General features: G+C 43.3%; 1 protein-coding gene across 2 annotated transcripts in view; it reads right to left on the bottom strand.

Annotated features, from left to right (window-relative positions):
• nmnat2 (nicotinamide nucleotide adenylyltransferase 2) overlaps nt 1-26,149 on the bottom strand; it is a 328,536-nt gene that overhangs the window by 42,820 nt on the left and 259,567 nt on the right. For both annotated transcript variants that reach the window (XM_059984483.1, XM_059984484.1), the window contains one exon: nt 19,044-19,167. In XM_059984483.1, coding sequence (XP_059840466.1) covers nt 19,044-19,167 — 124 coding nt within the window. The remainder of the gene's footprint in view (nt 1-19,043; nt 19,168-26,149) is intronic.

The raw sequence follows: 26,149 nt of genomic DNA, 5'->3' as shown, positions 1-26,149 counted from the left end.
CAGGGTCAGGGACAGTTTCTATCGCACTATTGTAAGACTTCCAAATAGCCCTCTTTGATGATAAGCTTGAATTCTTAATCTCTCAGTCTACCACATCAAGGCCCTTGCACCTTGTGGTCTACCTACGCTGCAGTTTCTCTGTAACTGTAATGTCTACTCTGCATCCTGCTTTCCTTTTTCCATTTGTATTGCCTTATACTTACACATGAAATGACCTGTCTGGGTAGCTTGTCACTGTATCCCAGTACATGTGACAACAATAAACCAATTACCAACGTGGGTGTGGACCTGGTGGAGTGAAGCTTAGGATGATATGAAAGGGATGAGAGACCAACTAAAGTGCAGCAGAAAAGGAGGTGGCCTAGTGGACTGCACACAGTGAACCCAGAAACAGGAATGAAAGGTGCAAAGGGCCAAATTACCAAGGGCTTCAGGGTAAAGCAAATATTTGTAATTGGACCAGGCAGCAGAATTATATAGTACAGCACATTAACAAACCCTTCCACCCAGTTCATTGCGTAGACTAAACTGCCTACCTGACTTGCCTGCTCCCGTTTGCCTATTTTCTAAATTTTCCTATTCACACTTTTAAATGTTAGAATAGTACCTGCCTTAGCCAGGTGTATAACGAGCCTTGCTGCATATGCCTACCACCCTCTGTATGAAGAAATTTCTCTTTGGGTATCTTTTAAACCAATGGTTCCTAAAGTGGGTGATATTGTCTACTCAGGGCATGGGAATGTCTAAAGGAGCAATAAAGATGAAATGGATGACTGGAATTCTCGGTAGCAGAGGTGGGGCAGCTTTGGGATAACAGGCTTAATTTAAGAAATTAATTACTTATCATTAGCATTTGATCCTCAGTGCTTCAAAATGATTACAATGATCATGTACTTAGACTTTGCTCAAAGCATATTATTTTGTTGAAAAGCAATGTGACTCTTCTGTATTTGGCATATCTTGAGAGATCTGGATGGAAGAAATCCGGGCCCTGCCTATCTATTATTGCCATTCACTACTGTAATCATACTAGCTAGTATGATTCTAATCAAACAGTGACACAATTCCTGTGAATTAGGGTGTGGAATTCAATGGGGTAAAGTTCAGTATCTGCCCTTTTAAATGGTCTTGACTGCATTTCTCTGGCCCATGGCCCAACCAAGATATCACTGCACCTGTTTATGTACCTTAGAGAGTCAGGTTTTGCCTGAGCTATGACAATGATCGCATTTATTGATCGCAGTTTTTGAAGTTGGACTTAAACAAAAGGCAATAGACCATGGTCATTAATCCATAATGAAAATAGTAGAAGCAGACCTAATGAAAACAAATTACAGGCAATATAGTGTGGAGTATCAGAAATAGGATTTATACCAGCACCAAGCAACCAGCAGTAGCCAATGTGCCTGTTGTGTGAAAAAGTTTTATTGTCAAATGAGCAATGAAACCATCCAGGCTCTTTGAACATCTGAAGAGAATACACTCTGATAAAGCAAACAAGAACTTGCCTTATAGTCAGTCACTTCATTAAAAATTTCAGAAATGGAAAACACCTCAAAACTTCACAACAATAGTGATAGTTTGCATGCTTCATACATTTCATTGCTCATTGCTAAAACTGTAAAGCCCCATACAATTGGAGAAGAACTGAATCTTCCAGCAGTAAGGGAGGTTCTGAGTATGATTTTACATGTCACCAGACCAAATAAATAAAACAGCGACAACTCTGTTCAAAGATGAATAGATGAAATATCTGAGAATGTGGAAGACACATTGTGCAACATACTTGGGAGAACAGAATTTGCTTTGCAATTGGATGAGTCAACTGCGCTAGGCAACAAATCTTTATTTCTTGGTTATGTTTGCTTCATAAAAGATGAAACCATAATTCAAGAGTTGTTATTTGCAAGGGGGCAGGGAGTTAATAGTTCAGGATGTTGTGCCATTTTTCAAAGAGAAAGATATTCTGCTCACAAATGTTCTTGCTTGTACAACAGATGGGGAAACCACAATGACAGAATGCCACCATTGGGTTATTACTTTCTTGAAAAGAGGTGTACCGAACATATATACCATTCTCTGTATAATTTACAGACAACATATTGTCACAAAAAAAACCCAAATGATCGGCTGCACAAATCATTAAATACTGTTATCACAGTGGTAAATAAAATCAAGTCTCATGCTCTCAGTCCTCAAAACATTTTGAGAGCTTTGTATTGAGAATAATGAACAGTTTGAACACTTGCTGTTGCACAGGGATCAGCTGGCTCTCAAAAGGATACAGCCTTAAAAAACTATGTACTTTCTAAAACTACCATAAAGTTCTTTGAAGACTCAAATGCTTCATTCAGTAATCAACCCAAAAATATTAGATACGACATTGCTTATTTGTCAGAATTATTCACTAAGTCTAATGAAATCTATCTTCAATTGCAAGGAGATGATGTGAATCATATCAAAGTCAAATCAATCATCTCCACATTTCTATCCAAGTTAACCTTATTTAAGTGCAACATAATCCATCGCGACCTTTGCTAATTTCTGAGCCTCTTTGAGTTGCAAGAGAAAGAAAGAATTCAAGATTCAATATTGTTTAATGTCATTTCCTGTACACAAGGGTGAAGGAGAACAAAGTAATTGTTACTTCTGATCTGACCAAAACACTAACGATAAAGAACACAATAAGAATAAAAAACTCAATAAATATAAATACAGAAGATAGCTGATATACGTATAATGAATGAATTACTATAAAGTGACACTAGAGTATACATAATGTGAATGACAAGAAGTGTTAAAGTTGTGATGGAGTCAATAGATGGAGGTATTGATCAGCCTTACTGCTTGGGGAAAGTAACTGCTTTTCAGTTTGATAGTCTTGACGTGGGTGCTAGGGAGTGGGACGAACATTCCATGAGCACGGTAGGTGGAATCCTTCATGATGTTACTAGTCCTTTCTGGTGCCTTCCTGTTCGGAGCCGTGCAGTTTCTGTACCAAGCCGTGACCTAGTTTATCAGGATATTCTCTATCGCACAGTTGTAGAATGAGGTGAGAATGGGTGTGCAAAGGCCAGAAAGCAGAGGTGTTGCTGAGCTGTCTTGACTGTGTAGGATGTGTTCTGCGACCATGAGAGGTCGTGGGTGATCTACACTCCCAGATGTTACTGAGGATGTGAGTGGACCGAGTTCTCCTGAAGTTGATGACCATCTCCTTTGCCTTGTTGACATTAAGGAAGAAGTTAGTTGCTTAGCACCAGTCCTTGAGCTCTTCCACCTCCCGAAGGCTGTCTCATCGTAGCTGGTGATGAGCCCCACCACTGTCTTGTCATCAGTGAGCTTGATGACGTGATTTCTCGGGTGCTTTGGCCGTACAGTCATGTGTGAGCAGGGTGCACAGCACGCAGTCTGGGAGGGTGGGGGAGGGTACCCATATTGAGGATGATAATGAGGGAGGAGCAGTTGTGCATCCTGACTATAACCATATAACAATTACAGCATGAAAACAGGCCATCTAGGCCCTCCTAGTCCGTGCCGAACTCTTAATCTCACATAGTTCCACCTACCCGCACTCAGCCCATAACCCTCCATTCCTTTCCTATCCATATACCTATCCAATTTTACTTTAAATGACAATACCGAACCTGCCTCTACCACTTCTACTGGAAGCTCATTCCACACAGCTACCACTCTCTGAGTAAAGGAATTCCCCCTCATGTTACCCTTAAACTTTTGCCCCCTGACTCTCAAATCATGTCCTCTTGTTTGAATCTCCCCTACTCTCAAAGGAAAAAGCCTATCCATGTCAACTCTATCTATCCCCCTCATTATTTTAAATACCTCTATCAAGTCCCCCCTCAACCTTCTACACTCCAAAGAATAAAGACCTAATTTGTTCAACCTGTAGCATTCTAGTACATCTTCTCTGTACTCTCTCTATTTTGTTGATATCTTTCCTATAATTCGGTGACCAGATCTGTACACAATACTCCAAATTCGGCCTTACCAATGCCTTGTAGAATTTTAACATTACATCCCAACTCCTATACTCAATGCTCTGATTTATAAAGGCCAGCATACCAAAAGCTTTCTTCATCACCCTATCCACATGAGATTCCACCTTCAGGGAACTATGCACCATTATTCCTAGATCACTCTGTCCTACTGCATTCTTCAATGCCCTACCATTTACCATGTGTGTCCTATTTGGATTATTCCTACCAAAATGTAGCACCTCACACTTATCAGCATTAAACTCCATCTGCCATCGTTCAGCCCACTTTTCTAACTGGCCTAAATCTCTCTGCAAACTTTGAAAACCTACTTCATTATCCACAACGCCTCCTACCTTAGCATCATCTGCATACTTACTAATACAATTTACCACCCCATCATCTAGATCATTAATGTATATGACAAACAACATTGGACCCAATACAGATCCCTGAGGCACACCACTAGTCACCTACCTCCAACCTGACAAACAGTTATCCACCACTGTTCTCTGGCATTTCCCATCCAGCCACTGTTGAATCCATTTTACTACTTCAATATTAATACCTAACGATTGAACCTTCCTAACTAACCTTTCGTGCGGAACCTTGTCAAAGGCCTTACTGAAGTCCATACAGACAACACCCACTGCTTTATCCTCATCAACTTTCCTTGTAACCTCTTCAAAAAGTTCAATAAGATTTGTCAAACATGACCTTCCACGCACAAATCCATGTTGACTGCTCCTAATCAGACCCTGTCTATCCAGATAATTATATATACCATCTCTAAGAATACTTTTCATTAATTTACCCACCACTGACGTCAAACTGACAGGCCTATAATTGCTAGGTTTACTCTCAGAACCCTTTTTAAACAATGAAACCACATGAGCAATACACCAATCCTCCGGCACCATCCCCGTTTCTAATGACATTTGAAATATTTCTGTCAGAGCCCCTGCTATTTCTACACCAACTTCCCTCAAGGTCCTAGGGAATATCCTATCAGGACCTGGAGATTTATCCACTTTTATATTCCTTAAAAGCATCAGTACTTCCTCCTCTTTAATCATCATAGTTTCTATAACTTCCCTACTTCTTACCTTACCTTACATAATTCAATATCCTTCTCCTTAGTGAATACCGAAGAAAAGAAATTGTTCAAAATCTCCCCCATCTCTTTTGGCTCCACACATAGCTGTCCACTCTGATTCTCTAAGGGGCCAATTTTATCCCTCACTATCCTTTTGCTATTAATATAACTGTAGAAATCCTTCAGATTTATTTTCACCTTACTTGCCAAAGCAATCTCGTATCTTCTTTTAGCTTTTCTAATTTCTTTCTTAAGATTCTTTTTACATTCTTTATATTCCTCGAGCACCTCATTTACTCCATGCTGCCTATATTTACTGTAGATCTCCCTCTTTTTCCAAACCAAGTTTCCAATATCCTTTGAAAACCATGGTGCTCTCAAACTTTTAACCTTTCCTTTCAACCTAACAGGAACATAAAGATTCTGTACCCTCAAAATTTCACCTTTAAATGACCTCCATTTTTCTATTACATCCTTCCCATAAAACAAATTGACCCAATCCACTCCTGCTAAATCCTTTCACATCTCCTCAAAGTTAGCCTTTCTCCAATCAAAAATCTCAACCCTGGGTCCAGTCCTATACTTCTCCTTAATTATATTGAAACTAATGGTATTGTGATCACCGGACCCGAAGTGCTCCCCAACACATACATCCGTCACCTGACCTATCTCATTCCCTAACAGGAGATCTAACACTGCTCCTTCTAAAGTCTGTTGGTTAGGATACCAGATGATGATCTTCAAATATACTGTACCCACTTGGGTGAGGTTTGCTGCATTCAGACATGTTCAAAGCTCAAAGTAGCTTTTATTATCAGAGTGTGGTGGCCCATTTCCTGGCACATCCGAACCGGCTCACAATTAGATAGCCTACGGGGGTTTGCGAGCACAGAGCTTTCGAGCCTCTGCGCCACGGGGGGCAGGTTGAGTGAGGCTTAAAGGTGAGGCTGAGGATTTCGAATAGAGTTTTTTCCTGTGACTGCAGTTACCGACTCCGTGTCATAATTTTAGCGCTGCGTGTAGCACACCGCTACAATTGGTAACCCCGACGGTCCAAACGATTTTTGGACCAGAAATGACCGACGCCGCCTCTGTTCATGCGGTTTCGTTGAAATTGCCGGGTTTCTGGACACAGCGACCGAACCTATGGTTCCAGCAAGCCGAAGCCCAATTCCACGTTCGCCAGATCACCTCAGAAGACACCCGCTACTACTACGTGGTGAGCTCCCTCGACCAGGACACCGCGGCCCAGGTTGAGGAGTTCGTACAGTCTCCCCCAGCGGACGGCAAGTACACAGAATTCAAAGCCCTGCTCATAAGGACTTTTGGACTCTCACGGCGCGAGCGAGCTGCCCGTTTACTGCACCTGGATGGCTTGGGAGACAGACCTCCATCGGTTTTAATGAATGAGATGTTGTCTCTAGCCGACGGACACACACCCTGCCTCATGATTGAGCAGGCATTCCTGGAGCAGCTGCCCGAGGACATACGCCTGCTGCTGTCCGACGCGGATTTCAGTGACCCCCGGAAGGTGGCAGCCCGGGCGGACTTGCTGTGGAACGCCAAAAAGGTGAGCGGGGCATCCATCGCACAGATCTCCCAGCCACGCTCCCAGCAGCAAACCAGTCCAGGCCCGGCCGCAGTGCCCGCCAACCCCCGGCCCAAGGAACACTGGTGCTTCTACCACCAGCGGTGGGGCGCGGAAGCCCGCCGTTGTCGCCCGCCCTGCAAGTTCCCGGGAAACGCCAGGGCCAGCCGCCACTGATGGCTACGGCAGCTGGCCATCGGGATAGCCTCCTGTATGTGTGGGATAGAAGGTCGGGACGCCGGTTTTTGGTCGATACTGGTGCCAAGATCAGCGTTTTACCTCCGACAAGTTATGACACCTGCAGCAGGGCACCGGGTCCCCCCCTGAGGGCCGTGAACGGCAGCACAGTAAGGACCTATGGCACCCGTCAGGTGCAGCTACAGTTCGGCTCCAGCCAGTTCACGTGGGACTTTACACTGGCTGCCGTAGCCCAACCGCTTCTGGGTGCGGATTTTTTGCGGGCTCACAGCCTACTGGTCGACCTGCCCAGGAAGAGACTGGTACACGCCGAGACCTCCCTGGGTGCAGCCCAGTTGCCAGCCCCTCACCTCAGCTCCATCACGCTGTCCGACAACGACTTCACCAGAGTCCTGGCGGATTTCCCATCGGTTCTGGCACCGCAGTTCACAGCGGCCTTGCCCCGACACGGCGTACAGCACCACATCCCGACCCAGGGACCACCCCTCCACGCCCGCGCTCGGCGGCTTCCCCCGGACAAGCTCTGACTGGTGAAGGAGGAGTTCCAGAGGATGGAGGAATTTGGAATCATCCGGCGGTCCGACAGCCCATGGGCCTCCCCCCTGCACATGGTGCCCAAAGCGACGGGAGGCTGGAGACCGTGCGGCGACTACCGCAGGCTGAACGAGGCTACCACACCGGACCGCTACCCTGTACCGTACATTCAGGACTTTGCAGCAAACCTGCACGGCGCACGGATCTTCTCCAAGGTAGACCTCATCCAAGGGTACCATCAAATCCCGATGCATCCTGACGACGTCCCCTAAATGGCTCTCATCACCCCGTTTGGCCTTTTCGAGTTCCTCCGCATGCCGTTCGGCCTGAACAATGCTGCACAGACGTTCCAGCGGTTAATGGACGCGGTGGGACGGGACCTGGACTTCGCGTTCATCTATTTGGACGACATCCTCATAGCCAGCAGCAGTTGTCAGGAGCATCTGTCCCACCTCCGTCAACTCTGCACCCGACTAAGTGAGTATGGTCTTACAATCAACCCCGCCAAATGCCAGTTCGGACTCGATGCCATTGACTTCCTGGGCCACAGGATTACTAAAGACGGGGCAACCCCTCTGCCCGCTAAGGTAGATGCGGTCCGCCACTTCCCCCGACCCACCACGATCAAAGGCCTTCAGGAATTCGTAGGTATGGTCAATTTCTACCACCGTTTCCTCCCTTCAGCTGCCCGGATCATGCGCCCCCTGTTCGCCTTGATGTCGGGTCTGAGCAAGGACATTACCTGGGACGAGGAGTCCGCCGCCGCTTTCGTTCAAACGAAGGAAGCTTTGGCGAACGCCGCAATGCTAGTACATCCCAGAATGGACGCCCCTACTGCCCTCACAGTGGACGCATCTAACACGGCAGTCGGTGGGGTGCTGGAGCAGCTCATCGCAGGTCGCTGGCAACCCCTGGCGTTTTTCAGCAAACACCTGCGTCCACCCGAGCTCAAGTACAGTGCTTTCGACCGGGAACTGTTGGCGCTCTACCTGGCAATCTGGCATTTCAGGTACTTCCTAGAAGGTCGGCCCTTCACCGCGTTCACGGACCACAAACCGCTTACCTTTGCGTTTACGAAAGCGTCCGACCTCTGGTCGTCCCGCCAGCAATGCCACCTGTCCTACATCTCTGAATACACGACGGATGTCCGGCACGTCTCGGGTAAGGACAATGTCGTGGCGGATGCGCTCTCTCGCCCTACCGTTCATGCCCTTTCCCAAGGGGTAGACTTTGAGGCACTGGCAGAGATGCAGCAGGCGGATGAGGAGATTCCGAGTTACAGAACTGCAGTCTCCGGTTTGCAGCTCCAGGACCTCCCCGTAGGCCCGGGTGAGAGGACCCTACTCTGTGATGTCGCCACCGGCCAGCCCCGTCCCGTCGTCCCGACAGCCTGGCGGCGCCGCGTTTTCGACTCCATTCATAACTTAGCGCACCCCTCCATCAGAACAACTGTCCGGATGATAGCCAACAGGTTCATTTGACACGGACTCCGCAAGCAGGTCAGTGAATGGGCCAAAACGTGCATGCACTGCCAAACAGCCAAGGTGCAGAGGCACACCAAAGCTCTGCAGCAGCAGTTCCACCCCACCCGCCGGCATTTCGACCACATTCATGTGGATATCATGGGCCCCCTGCCAGTGTCGCGAGGAGCGCGGCACCTCCTCACTATCGTGGACTGGTTCACAAGATGGCCAGAGGCGATCCCGCTCACCGACACCACCTCCGAATCTTGCGCCCGAGCCCTGATCACCACCTGGATATCTCCCTTTGGTGTACCGGCCCACATTACCTCTGACAGAGGCGCCCAGTTCACCTCCAGCCTGTGGTCAGCTATGGCCAGCCTTTTGGGGACTCAGCTGCACCACACAACTGCCTACCACCCACAGTCGAACGGGCTAGTGGAGCGTTTCCACCGTCACCTGAAGTCAGCCCTCATGGCCCGCCTGCGAGAAGCCAACTGGGCGGACGAGCTTCCCTGGGTCCTACTCGGCATCCGCACAGCGCCCAAGGACGACCTGCACGCCTCGTCGGCCGAGTTGGTATATGGCACGCCCCTGGTCGTCCCCGGGGAGTTCCTACCAGCCCCACGGGGGCAAGAAGAAGATCCTGCAGCAGTCCTGGGCAGACTACATGAGAAGCTTGGTAACCTGGCCCCCATACCCACTTCACAGCACGGGCGGAACCCGACCTGCGTACCCAAAGACCTGCAGAACTGTAAGTTTGTGTTTGTACGAAGGGGCGGGCATCGGCCACCGCTGCAGCGGCCATATGAGGGGCCGTTTATGGTGCTCCGGAACAACGGGTCCACGTTCGTGCTGGACGTTGGGGGGAAAGAGGAGGTTTTCACGGTGGACAGCCTCAAACCGGCTCATGTGGACCTGGCACAACCGGCCGAGTTTCCAGCACCTCAGCGCAGAGGCCGACCTCCCAAGCAGGTTCTGGCCCAGACTGTGGACATTGGGGGGTGTATCGCCGGTTCTGGGGGGGGGTTATGTGGCGACCCATTTCCTGGCACATCCGAACCCGCTCACAATTTGATAGCCTACGGGGGTTTGCGAGCACAGAGCTTTGAAGCCTCTGCACCACGGGGGGCAGGTTGAGGGAGGCTTAAAAGTGAGGCTGAGGATTTCGAATAAAGTTTTTTCCTGCGACTGCAGTTACCGACTCCATGTCGTAATTTTAGCGCTGCGTGTAGCACACCGCTACAAGAGTACATATATGTCACTACATACAGCTCTGAGATCCTTTACTCTGTAGCAATACTCAGCAAATCTATAGAATTGTAATTATGAACAGGATCAATGAAAGATCAAGTAGAGCAAATATAAATAAATAGCAATAAATAATGAGAGCATGAGATAACAAGATAAAGAGATAAGCAGAAAGAGATAAAGATAAACATGCCAGAGAGATTTCAGGATCTTCTCTCAATCCAAGTTTGAGATTCAGTTCCTACACATTTGTACTGAGGAGTTAACAGGAAGGACTGAGCTCACTACAAAATGAATTTCAGGATATGGTCTGAGAGTCAAGGAGGAGCTAACCCTCACCTTGAACCTAAGCCCTCTGGGAAAGGTCTAGAAGTAATAGGCAGCATCTCACTGTCTCAAAATAGAGACGCCAAGGATGCATACAGCATAGGATAAAGCAAGGAGAGGAAATTTTTTGATGGGCAGCATTAAACCTCAGAGATCCAAAAGGATTACAGGAAATGCAGATACGAAATTAAAAATGGAAAATCGAATAACAAACTAGTCTGTGGAAAATTACTGACAAGTAAAACTCAAGAAAATGGTCAGATGATTTATGAATAGTTTGCCTAAACTACAATTGTGCATAAACTAAGATTGCCTGTTATGTGGTCTATACTGCCATTTTGTTTGGCTTGTCTTATCAGTGTTGATGCCCCACGGCCTCCTGCATTAACCATGTACGATCTGGATGTCACTTCAAAGAAGGAGATTGAAAGACATGGTAGAGAGGCAACGACAATGCAAAGGGAACAGGGGAGGGGAGTGTGCAAATTAATCAGTGTGCATAGACCTGTATCCGTCAGAGTGCTGGAAAATGGTGGATGTGACCAGAATCACTGCAGAGCTTTGGAGAAGTTTGTCAGTGAGAAGCAGTTGGTGAGTGAGTGGGACCCGAGACTGATGGTGGAAGGAGTGAGCTGCCTTCACTAGTTAGGGTGTGAATGGGATTCCCACCCTCTGAGCCATCTGTGTTCACTCCCTCGTTCTTGCTGAAGGATAATGGCTGATGGAGAGGGAGCACTGCAGCTGGTTCTCAGCAGGAAACAACAGATAGCAAGAGAAAATGTTAAATTATTTCACATTTATATAATCTGAGCTGATTTTCCTCTCTGAAGCAAATCTAGATCCTGGTATTTAAAAATTCCTGTTGTTAAACTAAAAAAAATCAATATTTCTGACAATTTTCCCCAGCTTTGACAACAACTCAGCTCAAGGTTTCAAAAAAAAATTCTTACAAATTGGAGCCTTATTTAAGGACACATAAAGGGAAAAGGATGACAAAGGAAAAAGCAGGTTTTTAAAAAAATATTAAAAGGCAAGCCAAGCCTTGATGGAAAGCACGAGAGTGAGCTGTAAATTAATCTTCTGCATCATTTCACAAAAGAGAGACAATACTGATGATGTAGTTAAAGTGAAACAGTACGAAGGAAAGGAGATACTAAACAGTGAGGTACAACATATTAATGGATAAGTCAGCAGCATCAGAACACTTTTTTTTAAATGAAAAGACATAAAATTAGCAAAAGCCCACACAAAATGCTGGTGGAACACAGCAGGCCAGGCAGCATCTATAAGGAGAAACAATGTCGACGTTTCGGGCCGAGACCCTTCGTCAGGACTAAACGAAAGGAAAGATAGTAAGAGATTTGAAAGTAGGAGGGGGAGGAAGTAGCAAAAACTATGGCTTTCATTTTCCAATTCTCTTTTCCCCAGATGTTTTGCAGGAGGTTTGAAGGCTGTTAATGTGCTTTAATTGTTTTAAAAGGGATGGACAGGATAATTACAGATGAATCGACCGTCAGAATAAATTACTGAGAAAGGGTCTGGGGAAATGTATAAATTATCATCGATAAATCTACAGGCTAACCAAGAATGACTAACATGCATTTCTTAAGGTCACATATGACCAACCTGACTGACTAGCTTTGAGGGTTAATAAATATTATCAATGAGGGTAGTACACTTGATGTTAACACATGAATTTTACCGAGGAGCTTATCAAGGTAGACAGCTAAGAAAATCTTCAGTCCATTGAATCCAGAGGAAATGGTTTGGGATCTAAAACTGGAAAGTGGCAGGAAGTTAAGCGCAATGGTTGCCACAAGGTTTTGCTTTGACTGTATCAATGGGATTCTGCAAGCCTCAGTGCTAAGTTCTCCATTTTTCATGCTCAATGTTAATAATCAGAAATTCACTGTATTTAATCTACAAAAAGGGAATCTTTGGAGATAACAAATTGTCCATGTGAGGAAGAAGGTTGCAGCACATCGATGAACAGATGCAATGGGCAAAGTGTTGCAAATCAAACCCAGTCTGGAGAAGTGAACAGTTTACATTTGGGGAGAGCAAAAAGATAACAAGTGGATAAACGGTGGGATACAAAGAAAAGCAAAGAAATGATGGAAATACTTGATGTTAAACTACAGAATGCATGTGGTATACTTGCCTAGTGGCATGGAATATAGAAGAACGGGAAGATCATGATAGAATTGTAAATCCTAATTAAGTCATAATTAGAGAATTCCACCCTGGTCTAATCACCACATTACAGGCAGAGGAAGAACAAATTTCAACTAAGCTTTAAATCTAAAACCATAAACAAAATATAAATAGCTGCCAATACCAGTAGGTTAATTACTTGTAGGAATATTTGAATTGTTGGTATAGGTTTCTGAAAATAATATCACAGATGTCTATTTCTTTAACATAGCTGACAAGTGTTCCTTTGATTCCTTTGATCTATGGCAGTGTGACATGCAGGTGCTCTTATCTTCCAGAGTATATACACTAACTTTGTATTTAGTCATTTATTCTTTGGCTAAATTGTATATACACATGAATCAGATGAGGCATAAACATTAAAGACTGAAGGCAATTCTGAGAAAATTAAGAGGACTTTGAACAGCTTCTGAAATCCAATAATGAGATTTTAAAAGAAAGGCTCAGTATCACTTCCTGTTTGGTACAGAAGTTTTGTGAACGCATAGTTATGGTCCTGAATTGGAACCTTGTTATTCATCGGAGGGTCCTAACATGGAGTTTAGTTGTTTGTATAAATCAGGTAGCACAGTAGCATGGCGTTTAACATAACCCGCTTTCAATTCCCGCTGCTGTCTGTAAGGAATTTGTACATTCTCCCCGTGACCGCATGGGTTGTCTCCAGAAGCTCTGCTTTCCTGCCATATTCTTCAGTGGCTAAGGTTTGTAGGTTAATTGGTCACATGGTGTAATTGGGTGGTGCAGGCTCTTTGGGCCAGAAGGGCCCATTACTGTGCTGTATCTCTGAATAAATAAATAAAATTGTACTTTTTCTACTTGCTGATCTCTTCAAAAGCTTTTAAATTGAGTTCTATTGTTCCACTACAATGCAGTAAAGTGACATTACCTCTAGTCAGTGTCAGGAACCTACATCCTACCCCTGCTTCACACTTACCATGTACTCTTAGATTTTAGGGATACAAGTTAAATATACTCACTGATCTTCCACAAAATTACATGAATTGTTCAGTCGAAGAGCATAACTCAGGTCAAGTGAGCACAATGCTGTAATTGAAGCAGGATAGGGGTAGGGGAGCTGGAGGAAATGTGGTGGAGGAAGGAAGATGGGGCCTTGAGAAAGAAGGAAAAGTATAGCGAGGTTCAGAGTTTGCGATAGTAGTGTTAGTTTATGAAGGCCCGAGGAATTGGCACTGTTTCACTGTGAAGCACATTAGGGAGTCCAACAAAGGATTGTATATAAAGAAATCATGATCTAAGATCCTGCCTACGGAAATTGTTTTCTGGACTGGTCATAGTAAAAATAGCTAGGGCCGAAGCCAGTGCAATACATTTTAAGGCATGATACAATGCTTAAACAGTGCTATATAGTGTGGTTACTGATAGCAAGAGTAGATAAATTTCCAAGGCAATAAAAGTTATAATACCCAATCCTTGAAACTGCAGCGTGGCATATTGGATAGAGTACTAGGTTGTCAGGGGTCATGAAGACTTGACTTCATCAGGATCTGCTGCTATCACCACAAGTAACACTGCATTGACAGCAACTGGAGTGTGATAAAACTGCCTAGATCCTCCTCAATTGGTTTTAGCCCCAAATCCTGACCTCCCTGATTAGCTCAGGCCTGACATCTGCCCCCCCCCCCGACCCTGCACTGAGAGTTTCAGATATTCCAAGACACATGTCAACAGAGGGCCAACCCCCCAAGGCCTGTCAGGACTCCAATGGAAAAAGAGCTCACTTAATCCCATGGAAATAAAACCACCTTCATTCGGAATGGCATACTTATTAAGGTGGATGGATATTGGTATTGTATAGGGGTTAGGGTGGGGGATGGGTGTAAATGAGGGTATTTGCTCCAAAGAATAAAAAAAATGGGACCTATTGAGATCTCACTCTGGCACAGCTATAATAATGGCCATTTGAATTATTTTCAAGTTGGCAATAATAACATTTCACCCCATTCCAAAGTTAATTGTATAGAGCTAAAAATATAATCAGCACTGTGCCAACCATTTTCTAGGTTTTTTTTGTTTAGCTGCGTATATTTATTTATGATTATTTTTTTAAAGCCTCTTTCACATCACCACATACAGGGTGCAAGTGGTACTTCAGAATCATACAAGAGGCTGGCACTGCACACCTATCAACACTTGAGAATCTACCCAATTAGTTACACTCTTTTGTCCTCAAGCCCCAGCTCTACAAACGATTCCTTTGCAAATGTAAACCCACTTCTCTCGCAATGTCACCAATGGTGGAAGGAGTTCATTATTCAATGACTGCTTGACAAAAATTATTTTCATTACAAATGTAGGCACAGGAATTTGTAATAGAATATAATTAAGGGTGGAATGTACATTAAAATGGGAACAGAATTACATTTGTGAGCCTTGACACAATTGACAATGATCCTAACCACTGAACCACACATAAATTGAAAAAAATACATTTGAACTTGACTGCCCCATTACAATTCTAAGAGATGATACTAATGTGTTTAAAGAGGCCGCCCAGTTATAATATTCACAAAAATCTGAAACTGGAGTCAATAAAGCAGGAAAAATACCAAAGTATCATTTCAGAAAAAGTGTTTTTTACCATCACGCAGTCAATAGTTTAGATATTCTCTCCATGTGATATTGTAATGTCTGTTAGTCTAGTAACTTAATTGGAGTCGGTGCCCTACAGGTCCAGAGTCACAGGCTTGAATCCTACTGTGATAGCTGGGGAATTTAAATTCAAGTCATGAAATTAATCTGGAATAAAAACTCATCTCTCAATAATGGAAGCTATGAAACTATCGGATTACTGTAAAAACCTAGCTGATTCATGTTTATCCTCGGGGGATGGAAACCTATCACAGAATAATGGAGATACAGAGCACGGACACAGACCTCCAAGTTTTCTCTCCCAGGCAGTTAATCTAGTTAGCCACCCCACCCCTCATCTATTACCTCAGCCACTTCACTGTGCTGCAAACACTAAACCATTTTGTATAATACTGTTTACATTGTAAATACAGGCTGATATTTATTTATCACATTATTCCATATCCGTACTTCAACCTCTAACTTTATTTTTATGTAATTCTTTATTGTTTATAATAGTTTAATGTTTTTTTTTGTTGCATGCCGCACCTAACCAACATACCACAGCAAATTCCTAATTCATGTAAATGTGTGTATATCCTTAACTCCTGGTGGAGTCGTCGGGGCACCATCATGACAAGCTTTTTGCACCGATCTTTTTGGTGATTGCTCATGGTACGACGTGTCTTGGGCACGTGGTGAAACATGGCAGAGCCCATCCCTCTCCAGGTTTTTTTTAGGAGCTCGAGTTGCTAGCTCGACACTCAACCCAGGCACGGGTGGAGAGCGTGCAAGGGAGCCGGCTGGATCCGAACTTGGGACCTCTCACCCCGAAGTCCAACGCTGATGCCACTACGCCACCAGTCGGTTAAATAACTTGTAAATGCATATGGTGAATAAAAGGGAAATTTCCAGAGTACTGTGTTTTGATGTTCCTGTTAGAATAAAAGGCAAGGACGTCAGGTTTAGAGAACCATGGTTTCCAAGAGATTTTGAGGTCTTGGTTAAGAAAATGAAGGAGGTGCATAACAGGTGTATAGGCAGGTAGGAACAAATGAGGTACTTGAGGAGTATGAGAAATGCAAGAGAACACTTAAGAAGGCATTAAGTTGCTCTAGCAGACAAGGTGAAGGAGAATCCTAAGGGCTTCTATAAATATAATAGGAACAAAAGGATAGCTAGCAATAAAGTTGGTCTTCCAGAAGATAAGAATGGTAATTTATGCATGGAGCTGAAAGAGATGGGGGAGGTCTTACATGTATTTTTACATATAGATGAGGCAAAGCAACAGCAAGGCCATGTACCCGATGCAGGTTACAGAAGAGGACAGAGTCTATAGATGTGAGGCAATAAAGAAATGAAGTCATGGGCCCTGTACAGATTGCCGAGGAGAGGTTTGCTGTCTTCAGGCAAATTAGAGTGGATAAATCTACAGGGCCTAACAATATGTTGCCTTGGACCCTGTGGGAGGCTAGTGCAGAAATAGCAGAGATATTTAAAACACCCTTAGCCCCAGGTGAGGTGCCGGAGGATTGGAGGATAGATAATGTTCCGTTGATTAAAAAAGGCTCTAAGAATAAGACAGGAAATTACAGGCTGGTAAGCCTGATATCAGTAGTGGGATCCTAAGGAACTGGAAATATAAGTGTTTGGCCAGACAGGGACTGATTAGGGATAATCAACATGGCTTTGTGTGTGACAAGTTGTGTCTAACCAATCTTATTGAGCTTTTTGAGGAAGTTACCAAGAAAACTGGTGAAGGCAAGGCAGTGGATATTGTCTACTGGTCCCACATGGAAGGCTGTTCAAGAAGGTTCCGTCGCTTGGCGTTTAAGATAAAGTAGTATACTGGATTAAACATTACTTTTGCATTAGAAGCCTAAGACTAGTTGCAGATAGTTGCCTCTCTGACTGGAGGTTTGTGACTAGTGGTGTGCCATAGCAATTGTTGTTTGTCATCTGTATCAATAATCTGCAATATGATGTGGTAAATGGGATCAGCAAATTTGCAGATGGCACTAAGACTGGGTCTAGTAAACAGCAAAGAAGACTGTCAAGACTTACAGTGGGATCTGGACCAGCTGGCGAAATGGGCTATAAAATGGCAGATGGAATTTAATGGATGCAAATGTGAGGTGTTGCATTTTGGAGGGCCAACCAGGGTAAATTTAAAACATGGTGAGTAGTATGGCACTGAGGAAGTGTGGTAGAACAAAGGGATCTGGGAATGCTGATCCATAATTCTTGAAAGTGGTGTCACAGTTTGATAGGGACACAAAGAAAGCTTTTGGAACATTGACCTTCATAAATCAATGTATTGAGTACAGTAGCTGAGATACTATGTCGAAATTGTATATGATGTTGGTGGGGCCTAATTTGGAGTATTGTGTCCAGGTTTGTTCACATACCTACAGGAAAGATGTCACTAAGATTGAAAGAGTACAGAGAAAATTTACAAGGATGTTGCCAGGACTTGAATATCTGAGAATTTGGGTAAGGTTGAATAGGTTAGGACTTTATACCTGAGAATGTAGAAGATTAAAGGCAGAGTTGTTAGAGGTATACAAATTAATGAGGGTATAGAGTGAGTAAAACCAAACAGGTTTTTTCCTCTGAGGTTGGGTGAGACAACAGTAGGTCAGGGGTTAAGGGTGAAAGGTGAAATGTTTAAAGATAACATAAGGGGGAACTTCACTCAGATGTGGAAGGTCAAGTACAAAAAGCTCAGAGTATAACTTAACTTAAGAATGCATTTGATCTGAATGCCCAAGGAATTAGACTAATATAACTTAACAAAGAATTACTCGGGCTTCATTCTTTCAGATTTCCAGCTCTTGTAGTTTTCCGACTTTTCTTAAAAAAAACACACCACTTTCAAATACCATCCAAGACACACACTGTCCTGAATTAGGAATGCATCACTACGTCTTCATCATTGCTGCATAAATCCTGGAGTATGATCCCCAGCAATAAAGAGCAGTATGCTTCAGGAAAGTAGTTCACTACAAATTACTGGAGGGGAATTAGGGACAAGCAGAGAATGCGTCTTTGGTCAATGACACCCTTATCCATAAAAACAAATAGCATGCTTAGTGTTTATTCCTACTAGTTCAATCTCTGGTGGTGCTCCCTCATGCCTGGAATGTTCCAGGAGATACCAGCATTCAAATAAGGGGTCATACATCAATTTATATGTAAATGTTGAATAGGGAAAAGAAATGGCCATTGTGGCCAATTTTTTGTAATTCCTCCATCTCTTAGCCAAGAACAGCTAACTTTAAAAAAACTTGGACCTTGAGCTTTTCTCTGATTGCCCGGTGGGACAGGCATCTTCTTTCAGCCTTAAGAGTCCATTCCAAATTTTCCTTTCTGGGCCATTTCAGAAGAAAATTGAAAGTCAACTACTTCGTTGTGGCTCCGGAGCCTTACATTAGCCAGAACAGGTAAAGAATGAGTTACTCTGCTGGAATTTTATGAGAATCGAGCCTCTATTATTTATAATGATAATATTTAAATGTCATCTTTATTTACCGGCCTGAAGTAAGTTCCCCAGCTGTAACAGGAGGAATTTGAAATAATATTTCTGCAATGTCTAATGAATATACAAGATGTTGTATTCAGGCACCTAACCAGTAATGAGGTTTAAAATGCAAATCCTTGGGTTTGGTTCCGTTACTCAAAAATAGCTCTTTCGTGTACTAAAACATTGACCCTGAATCAAGATTTGATAAGGCACCCTCCGCTTTTTCCAGCCTCCCCCATGACACATCCACCAGGTCACAGATGAGACTTGCCTGCAGTGGGTTTGTTGCTTGTGATTGTGGTGTTCTGGTAGATGGTGCGCCTTCCATTCTGTGGCTGTCCAATGATAGGTGTAGCTGGAGAGTTTACGTTGGACAGGATGCAGCCAGTCACTCTCTAGGAGAAAATTTAGAAAAGCAGAATTAAAGCCTCGCTGTTTCTGTCGGCCATCAAGATCTGGCAAATTCACAGTGGCACTGAAAAGTTTCTTAGCACAGAGCAATTTATAACATCTCTCACCCAGTGAATAGAGTCTTTATTATTATCAATTAGCACCTTATTTAAAAGTGAAATCCCTTTATTTCATGCCTCCTGTTAATTGCTGTTTAATTACTAAAGAACAAAATTTCTCAGAGAAGACGGCAGAAGATCAACCCATAGTCTTAAATATGGCACTTACTTGACACCTTGTAAAACACTGGTACAGGCTTTGCACCTTGCGTTGGCACCAAGTATCTATTGTTACATTAATAAATGTTGCACCATTTTTCACCAGCAACATCTCACAACTGTTAAAGGAATCATTAGTTCATCAGTTACCTCACTCGCTGAAGAAGCAGATTGAGTTTGGAAAGTTTACAAGCAGGTAGACAAGCAACTTGCATTTCTCTGCCCTCAATCCCAATACATCATTTCCTGCTTTTGCAGTCATCCCAGGGAATTGACCATGTGCACCCTTGGACTTTGTGGGATGCCAGAGAGGAACTGGTGGAAACCCGTGCTTCATGGTTTTCCTGACGTTTGCTTCATGCTTAGCCACTGATGGAAGTAACCAAATACTGGAACTTAACTAACAAGAATTATAGAGTCGTAGTGTTTTCAAGCACAGAAACAGGCCCTTTTGCCCATTTCGTCCATGCCGACCTGATCTCCTGCCTATTTCCTTTTACCTGCATCTGTACAATATTCCTCAATACCCTCTCATCCATGTACTTATTCCAAATTCCCTTAAATGTCACAACTGAACCTGCATAAATGACTTCTACTGCCAGCTTATTCCATGTTTGCACAACCCTCAGAGTGAAGAGGTTTCCCCTCAGATTCTGCTTAAACATTTCACCTTTTACCCTACAATTATGACCTCTAATTCTAGCCTTGCACAACGTGAGGGAAAAATACCTGCATGCATCTACCCTATCTATTCCCCTCATAATTCTGTATACCTCTATCAAGTTCCTCTCATTTTCTTCCACTCTAGGCAATAAAGTCCTATCCTTTTTAACCTTTCCTTTTAACTTGGGTCCCCAAGTTCTGGCAACATCCTTGGAATTTTTCTCTTATTGATCTCTTTCCTGTAGGAAGGTGACCAGAACTGTACACAACATTTTAAATCTGGTCTCACAACAATCTTGTACAATTTCAACTCCTGTACTCAGTGCCCTATCGTACGAAGGCCAATGTGCCAAAAGATCTCTTTATGACCCTTTCTATCTGTGATGCCAGTTTCAATGAATTATGGATCTGTATAGCCATACAGATTTCTATCTGTATAGAGGAAAGATCCCTTTCCTCTACGACACTCCTCAAAGCCCTACCGTTCACAGTATAAATCCTACCTCCTTTACATTGTTCTTCTGTTCAAGAAGGGAACTATAGGCTAGTCAGCCTGACATCGGTATTTTATTATATTTCAATTTTATTTAGAGATACAGTGCGAAATAGGCCTTTCCTGCCCAATGAGCTGTACCAATCAGCAAAACATCTTTTTATTACTAGCCTAATCACAGGACAATTTACAACAACCACTTAACCTACTAACCCATATGTCTTTGGACTGTGGGAGGGAACTGGAGCATCTGGAGGAAGCCCAAGCAGTCACGGGGAGAACGTACAAACTTCTTATAGACGGTGCCAGAATTGAACTCTGAACTCTGACGCTATGAGCTGTAATAGCCTTGCATCAACCACTACACTACCATGGTGCCCCAAGTAGTGGGGATGTACCTTCTGCCAGTATTTTGATTGACGTAGTCAGATGATGAGAAGTCAGCATAGCTTTGAGCACTGGAAACCATGCTTGACAAGCCTTTCAAAGTTTTCTGAAGAGTAACCAAATAGATAGATGAGGGTAAGGCAGGGGATGTTGTCTATTTGGATTTTAGCAAGGCCAACAACAAGGTCCAGCATGGTAGGCTGATCTGAAAGGTTGGTTCCATGGAATCCAGGAAGAGTTAGATGCTTTCAAAACTGGCCCTGATGTAGAAAGCAGAAGGGGATGATTGAAGATTGTTTCTCCAAATGGAGGATGGTGATGAGTGGTGTGCCACAAGGGTCTGTGTCAGGACCTTTGTTATTCATTATTTGCAAAATTGCTCTAAACTACCACTAATCCAGGCAGCATTCTGTACCCTCTCCAAAGCCCTGACATTCTTCTTATAATGGGGCGACAAGAATCGAATGCAACACTCCAGAAACAGCCTAACTGGAGTTTTATAAAGCTGCAACTTAACTTCCCAGCTCTTGAACTCAATGCCTTGACTAATATATGCAAGCATACTGTTTTGTCTTCCTTAACACCCTATCAACCTGTGGTGGTGTTCTGGACCACAGCTGTTTAGACTAGGTTTCTCACTTCAAATAAATATACAACAAACATGAAAAACCGACAAGAGAGTACCTCTTGCTTTCTGAAGCTTGGATTCCTATGATTCTATTCTGAGAATTAAATATTACCAATGGATTTATGCAATGTTATGCATTAGAACAATTCAAATTAATTTAGCTCATAATCCAGAGAAGATTGGCCGCTTATTCTACAGACAATTTCAAAACAGTAATCCTTTTCTCCATGGCATATATCATAAACTCAATCTAGAGACTACTGTAAAAGTTTTAATGAAAAAAATAAACAGAAATCAATAACTGGTGTCTCTCCATAAACAAGGTAAAAAATTCATTCAAGTGCTTCATATGGCAAACAAGATGAGTTAATAAAACTCTTCAGAGACCTCGTCTGCCTATGAGTACAATAACAGAGCAACTGCTAGATTTCAAACTGCTTTCCTTTTACAACAGCAAACTGATGGCCTCAAAGACATTTCATCATAACTGAAACTCCTTATTATGAGTGATATAATGGTCGACTTCCTGAGGCAGATTACATTTTCCATTTTCTGCTGAATTTAGCTGAAGTGACTGAACTCCCGAAGACGTGCTATTTATTTGCAGGCTAGATGCAGACTGGCCCATTTGGTAAACGGACTAGATAACATTGTAAACAATGTCTGGTAGATGGCTCAAAAGCTGCTCTTTGACAACATCATCACAAAAAGACCCTGGTTTGAGCATTAAAGCAGAATTTCAAATTAAGATTAAGGACAGTGCTAGACTGGGATGAGAGGAAGGTGTGGTGATGAGTTCTTGTATGGGGCTTGGAAATCTGAAGGATCACGGATCAAGGATCAACTTTATTCACCATATACTGTACTGAACATTTATATACATTAGCAATTTGCTATGATGTGGTGGTCAGGGTGCAACATGCAACTAAGAACAACAACATTCAATAACTATAAAGAATATAGGATTAACATAAGACCATTAGATATAAGAGCAGAATTAGGCCATTCTGCCCATCGAGTCTGCTCTGCCATTTATCATGGTTCATTTATTAACCCTCACAACCCTACTCTCCAGCTTTGTTCTGTAATCTTTGATGCCGAACTAATCAAGAACCTATCAAGCTCCACTTTAAATATACCCAATTAACTTGACCTCCTAAGCCAGCTGTGGCAATAAAATGCAGATTCACTACCCACAGTTAAAGAAATGTCTCCTCATCTCTGAACTAAATGGGTGTCCCTCTATTCTAAGGCTGTGCCCGCTGGTCCTAGACTTATCCACTATAGGAAATACCATCTCCACACCTACTCTATCTAGGCCATTCAATATTCAATAGGTTTCAGTAAAAATACCTCCTCATTCTTCTAAACCGTCAGCAGCAGCAGCCAACCAACCAGAAAAGGCCCCCTTTATTCCCACTCTTTGCCTCCTGGCAGTCAGACAAACTTCTACCCATGGTAGAATCTTTCCTATAATACAAAGGACTCTTATCTTATTAAGCTGCCCCATGTGCAGCACCTTGTCAAAGGACTTTTGAAAATCCAAGTAAACAATATCCACTGACTCTCCTTTGTCACTGTCTCTTGCTTGTTACTTCTTCAATTAATTAAAAACAGATTTGTCAGGCAATATTTCCATTAAAGAAACCATGCTAATTTTGGCTTATTTTATCACATGCTTCCAACTACCCTGAAATTTCATCCTTAATAATGAACTCCAATATCTTCCCAACCACTGAAGTCTGGCTAGGTGGCCTATAACTTCCTTGCTTCCTTCTCAAATCCTCCAGAACCATTACAGAACCTGATGATTCTTGGAAGATTCTTCAGCTATCTCTTTCAGAATGACGATGTCCATCAGGTTCAGCTTACTTCAGACCTTCAACCTTACAGTTTCCCAAGCACCTTCTCCTTAGTAATAGTGACTACACTCATTTCTTCCTCACAATACTCTCAAATTTCTAAAATACTGCATTCAAATATATCACCTTCAGTCCTGTATTCATCACCCTTTTCAATTTTCTCCCATGTTCACTTCAACTCATTCCAGTGACTGCAATTTTGCCCTACCGTCTGTGTCCTTTCTCACAGTCTCACTACACACTGCATCTACTTGTATAGCATCCTCAGCCCTATCACTCTGGTTCTCATCACCCTCCCCAACAGATCATGAAGAGGTATTGGTTCCCCTCAGGTTCAAGTATAAAGTTAGAGGTACGGATATGCAATAAAATGCACATAAATACCAGCGTGAATTTACAAAGTAAATATTATAAAATATGGCTTGAAGTATTTACAGAGATTAATGTGAAGGGGGTAATAGTTAGAGGTGTTATCATTTTAATACCCTGTTTTTATTTTTTTTACCGCTGGCTTCCTGACTACCTGATTGACATATTGGTGGACATTCAAGTTGAATGTCCAATTCACAAGACTAAATTCTGTCTGAGAATTGAATTTCCTGGAGGGACCGAGCGAGAATTGTTGTGGAAGAGGGCTAGTGGCCAGGGGTGGAAAAATCCAAGGGTAGAGGGGTCTCCAATAAGTTTTGTAGTTGGATGGGATAGGAAAGAGGGATTATTGGGCATAGAGTCATATTCATAGAAACCTACAGCACAGAAACAGGACCTTCAGCTCATCCAGACAATGTCTAACTATTATTCTGCCTAGTTGCATCGACCTACACCCGACCCTCCCTGTACCTATCCAAATTCCCCTTATATGTTGAAATTGAACCCACATCCACAACTTCCACTGGCAGTTCGTCCACACTTCAGTCACCCTCTAGGTGAATAAGTTACCCCTCATGTTCTCTTTAAACATGTCAACATTCACCCTTAAACCATCATTTCTTGTTCTAGTTTCAGCCAACCTCTGTGGAAAAAATGTGCTTGCATTTACCCCATCTATACCCTTCATAATTTTGTATACCTCTATCAAATCTCCCCTCATTCTCCTATGCACTAGAAGAGAATGAAGTCCCAATCTATTTAATCCTTCTCTATAACTCAGGTACACAAGGTCTGGCAACAGCCTTGTAAATTTTTTCTGCACTCTTTGCAGCTTAGTGATATCTTTCCTGTTGGTGGGCGACCTGAACTGCACACAATACTCCAAATTAGGCCTCACCAACATCTTATACAACATCAATGTAACATCCCAACTCCTGTATACAATACTTTGATTAATGAAGGTCAATGTCCCAGAAGATCTCTTTATGACCCTATCTACCTGTGATACCACTTTCAAGGAATTCTGGATATGAATTATCCATTTTATCCTGGTGCAGGGGACAGTGTTTCATTGGAATCCTTTCTGGGGAAGGTATGTCCTAAACAAAAGGGACAGGCTGCACCTGAACCCAAAGGGAACCAATATCCTTGCAGGCAAGTTTGCTAGAACTATTGGGGAGGGTTTAAACTAATTTGACAAATGGATGGGAGCCAGAGTGATAGGGCTGAGGATGGTTCTTGATTAGCCAGAGGGTAGTGAATCTGTGGCATTCATTGCCACAGGCAGCTATGGAGGCCAGATCATCGAGTGTATTTAAGATGGAAGTTCTTAGTTTCTTGGTAAATCAGGGTGTGAAAGGTTACAGGGAGAAGGCAGTAAAATGGGATTGAGAGAGAAATGGATCTGCCATGATCAAATGGCAGAAGAGATTCAATGGGCTGAATGGCCAAATTCTGCTCCTATGTCTCCTATACTCATTACCCTTATGGTATTCCTAGATCCCTCTGTTACTGTCCACAGTGCCCTACTACTCATCATTAAGTCTTTTCCTGATTTGTCCTCCAAAATGCAACGTGTCACACTTGTATACATTAAATTCCACCAACTATTTTCAGCCCTTCTTTCCAGTTAGTCCAGGTCCCATCTCATTGCCTTCTTCGCTGTTCACTGTATCCCAAACCTTGGTATTATCCACAAATGTTCTGATCCAATTCACCATATTATCACCATGTTGGGAATAGACTGAGGTGCAGGGGCAGAGAACAAACAATGGAGGTTGGTGGTCATGGCTGGGGAGTTGATGAACAGACTGATGGTAGGGGGCAGGGCAGAGTTGGGCTAGGTGTTCAGTTGGAAAGGTGCTCTTCATTCCACTGATGTATAAGTAGGATAGACTTTCATCTGTGGATTCAACACATCACACTCCTCAGCCCTGCTGAAGGATCTCAGCCCGATGCGTCAACTGTACTCTTTTCCAAAGAAGCTACCTGGCCTGCTTGGTTCCTTCAGCATTTTGTGTGTGTTGCTTACACTCCCTTGGTTTCCCAGGGCCTGGAAGTATTTAAAAGCAGAACAGTCCAAGAAGTCTTCAATAGTCAATGCCAAGAGTTAAAGACATTGCGCAGAGTAGCCCAAATACATCAATGGCAGCGGAATTCCAATGACTGAGGTCTAAAGTTTACGGAGTTGTATGGAAGAAATCAAGCAGGCTGCAGATCATGGGTTGGGTGTGTTTTAGGAAGAACCATAGGAAGAACAGGCCTGGAGTGAAGGTGAGGTGCATCGGTGTTGGAAGAAGGGCAAGA

The sequence above is a fragment of the Hypanus sabinus genome, chromosome 11 (assembly GCF_030144855.1).
Source record: "Hypanus sabinus isolate sHypSab1 chromosome 11, sHypSab1.hap1, whole genome shotgun sequence".
Taxonomy (NCBI): Eukaryota; Metazoa; Chordata; class Chondrichthyes; order Myliobatiformes; family Dasyatidae; genus Hypanus; species Hypanus sabinus.
The sequence above is the reverse complement of the archived record's forward strand: the minus strand, read 5'-3'. Positions and strand labels throughout refer to the sequence as shown.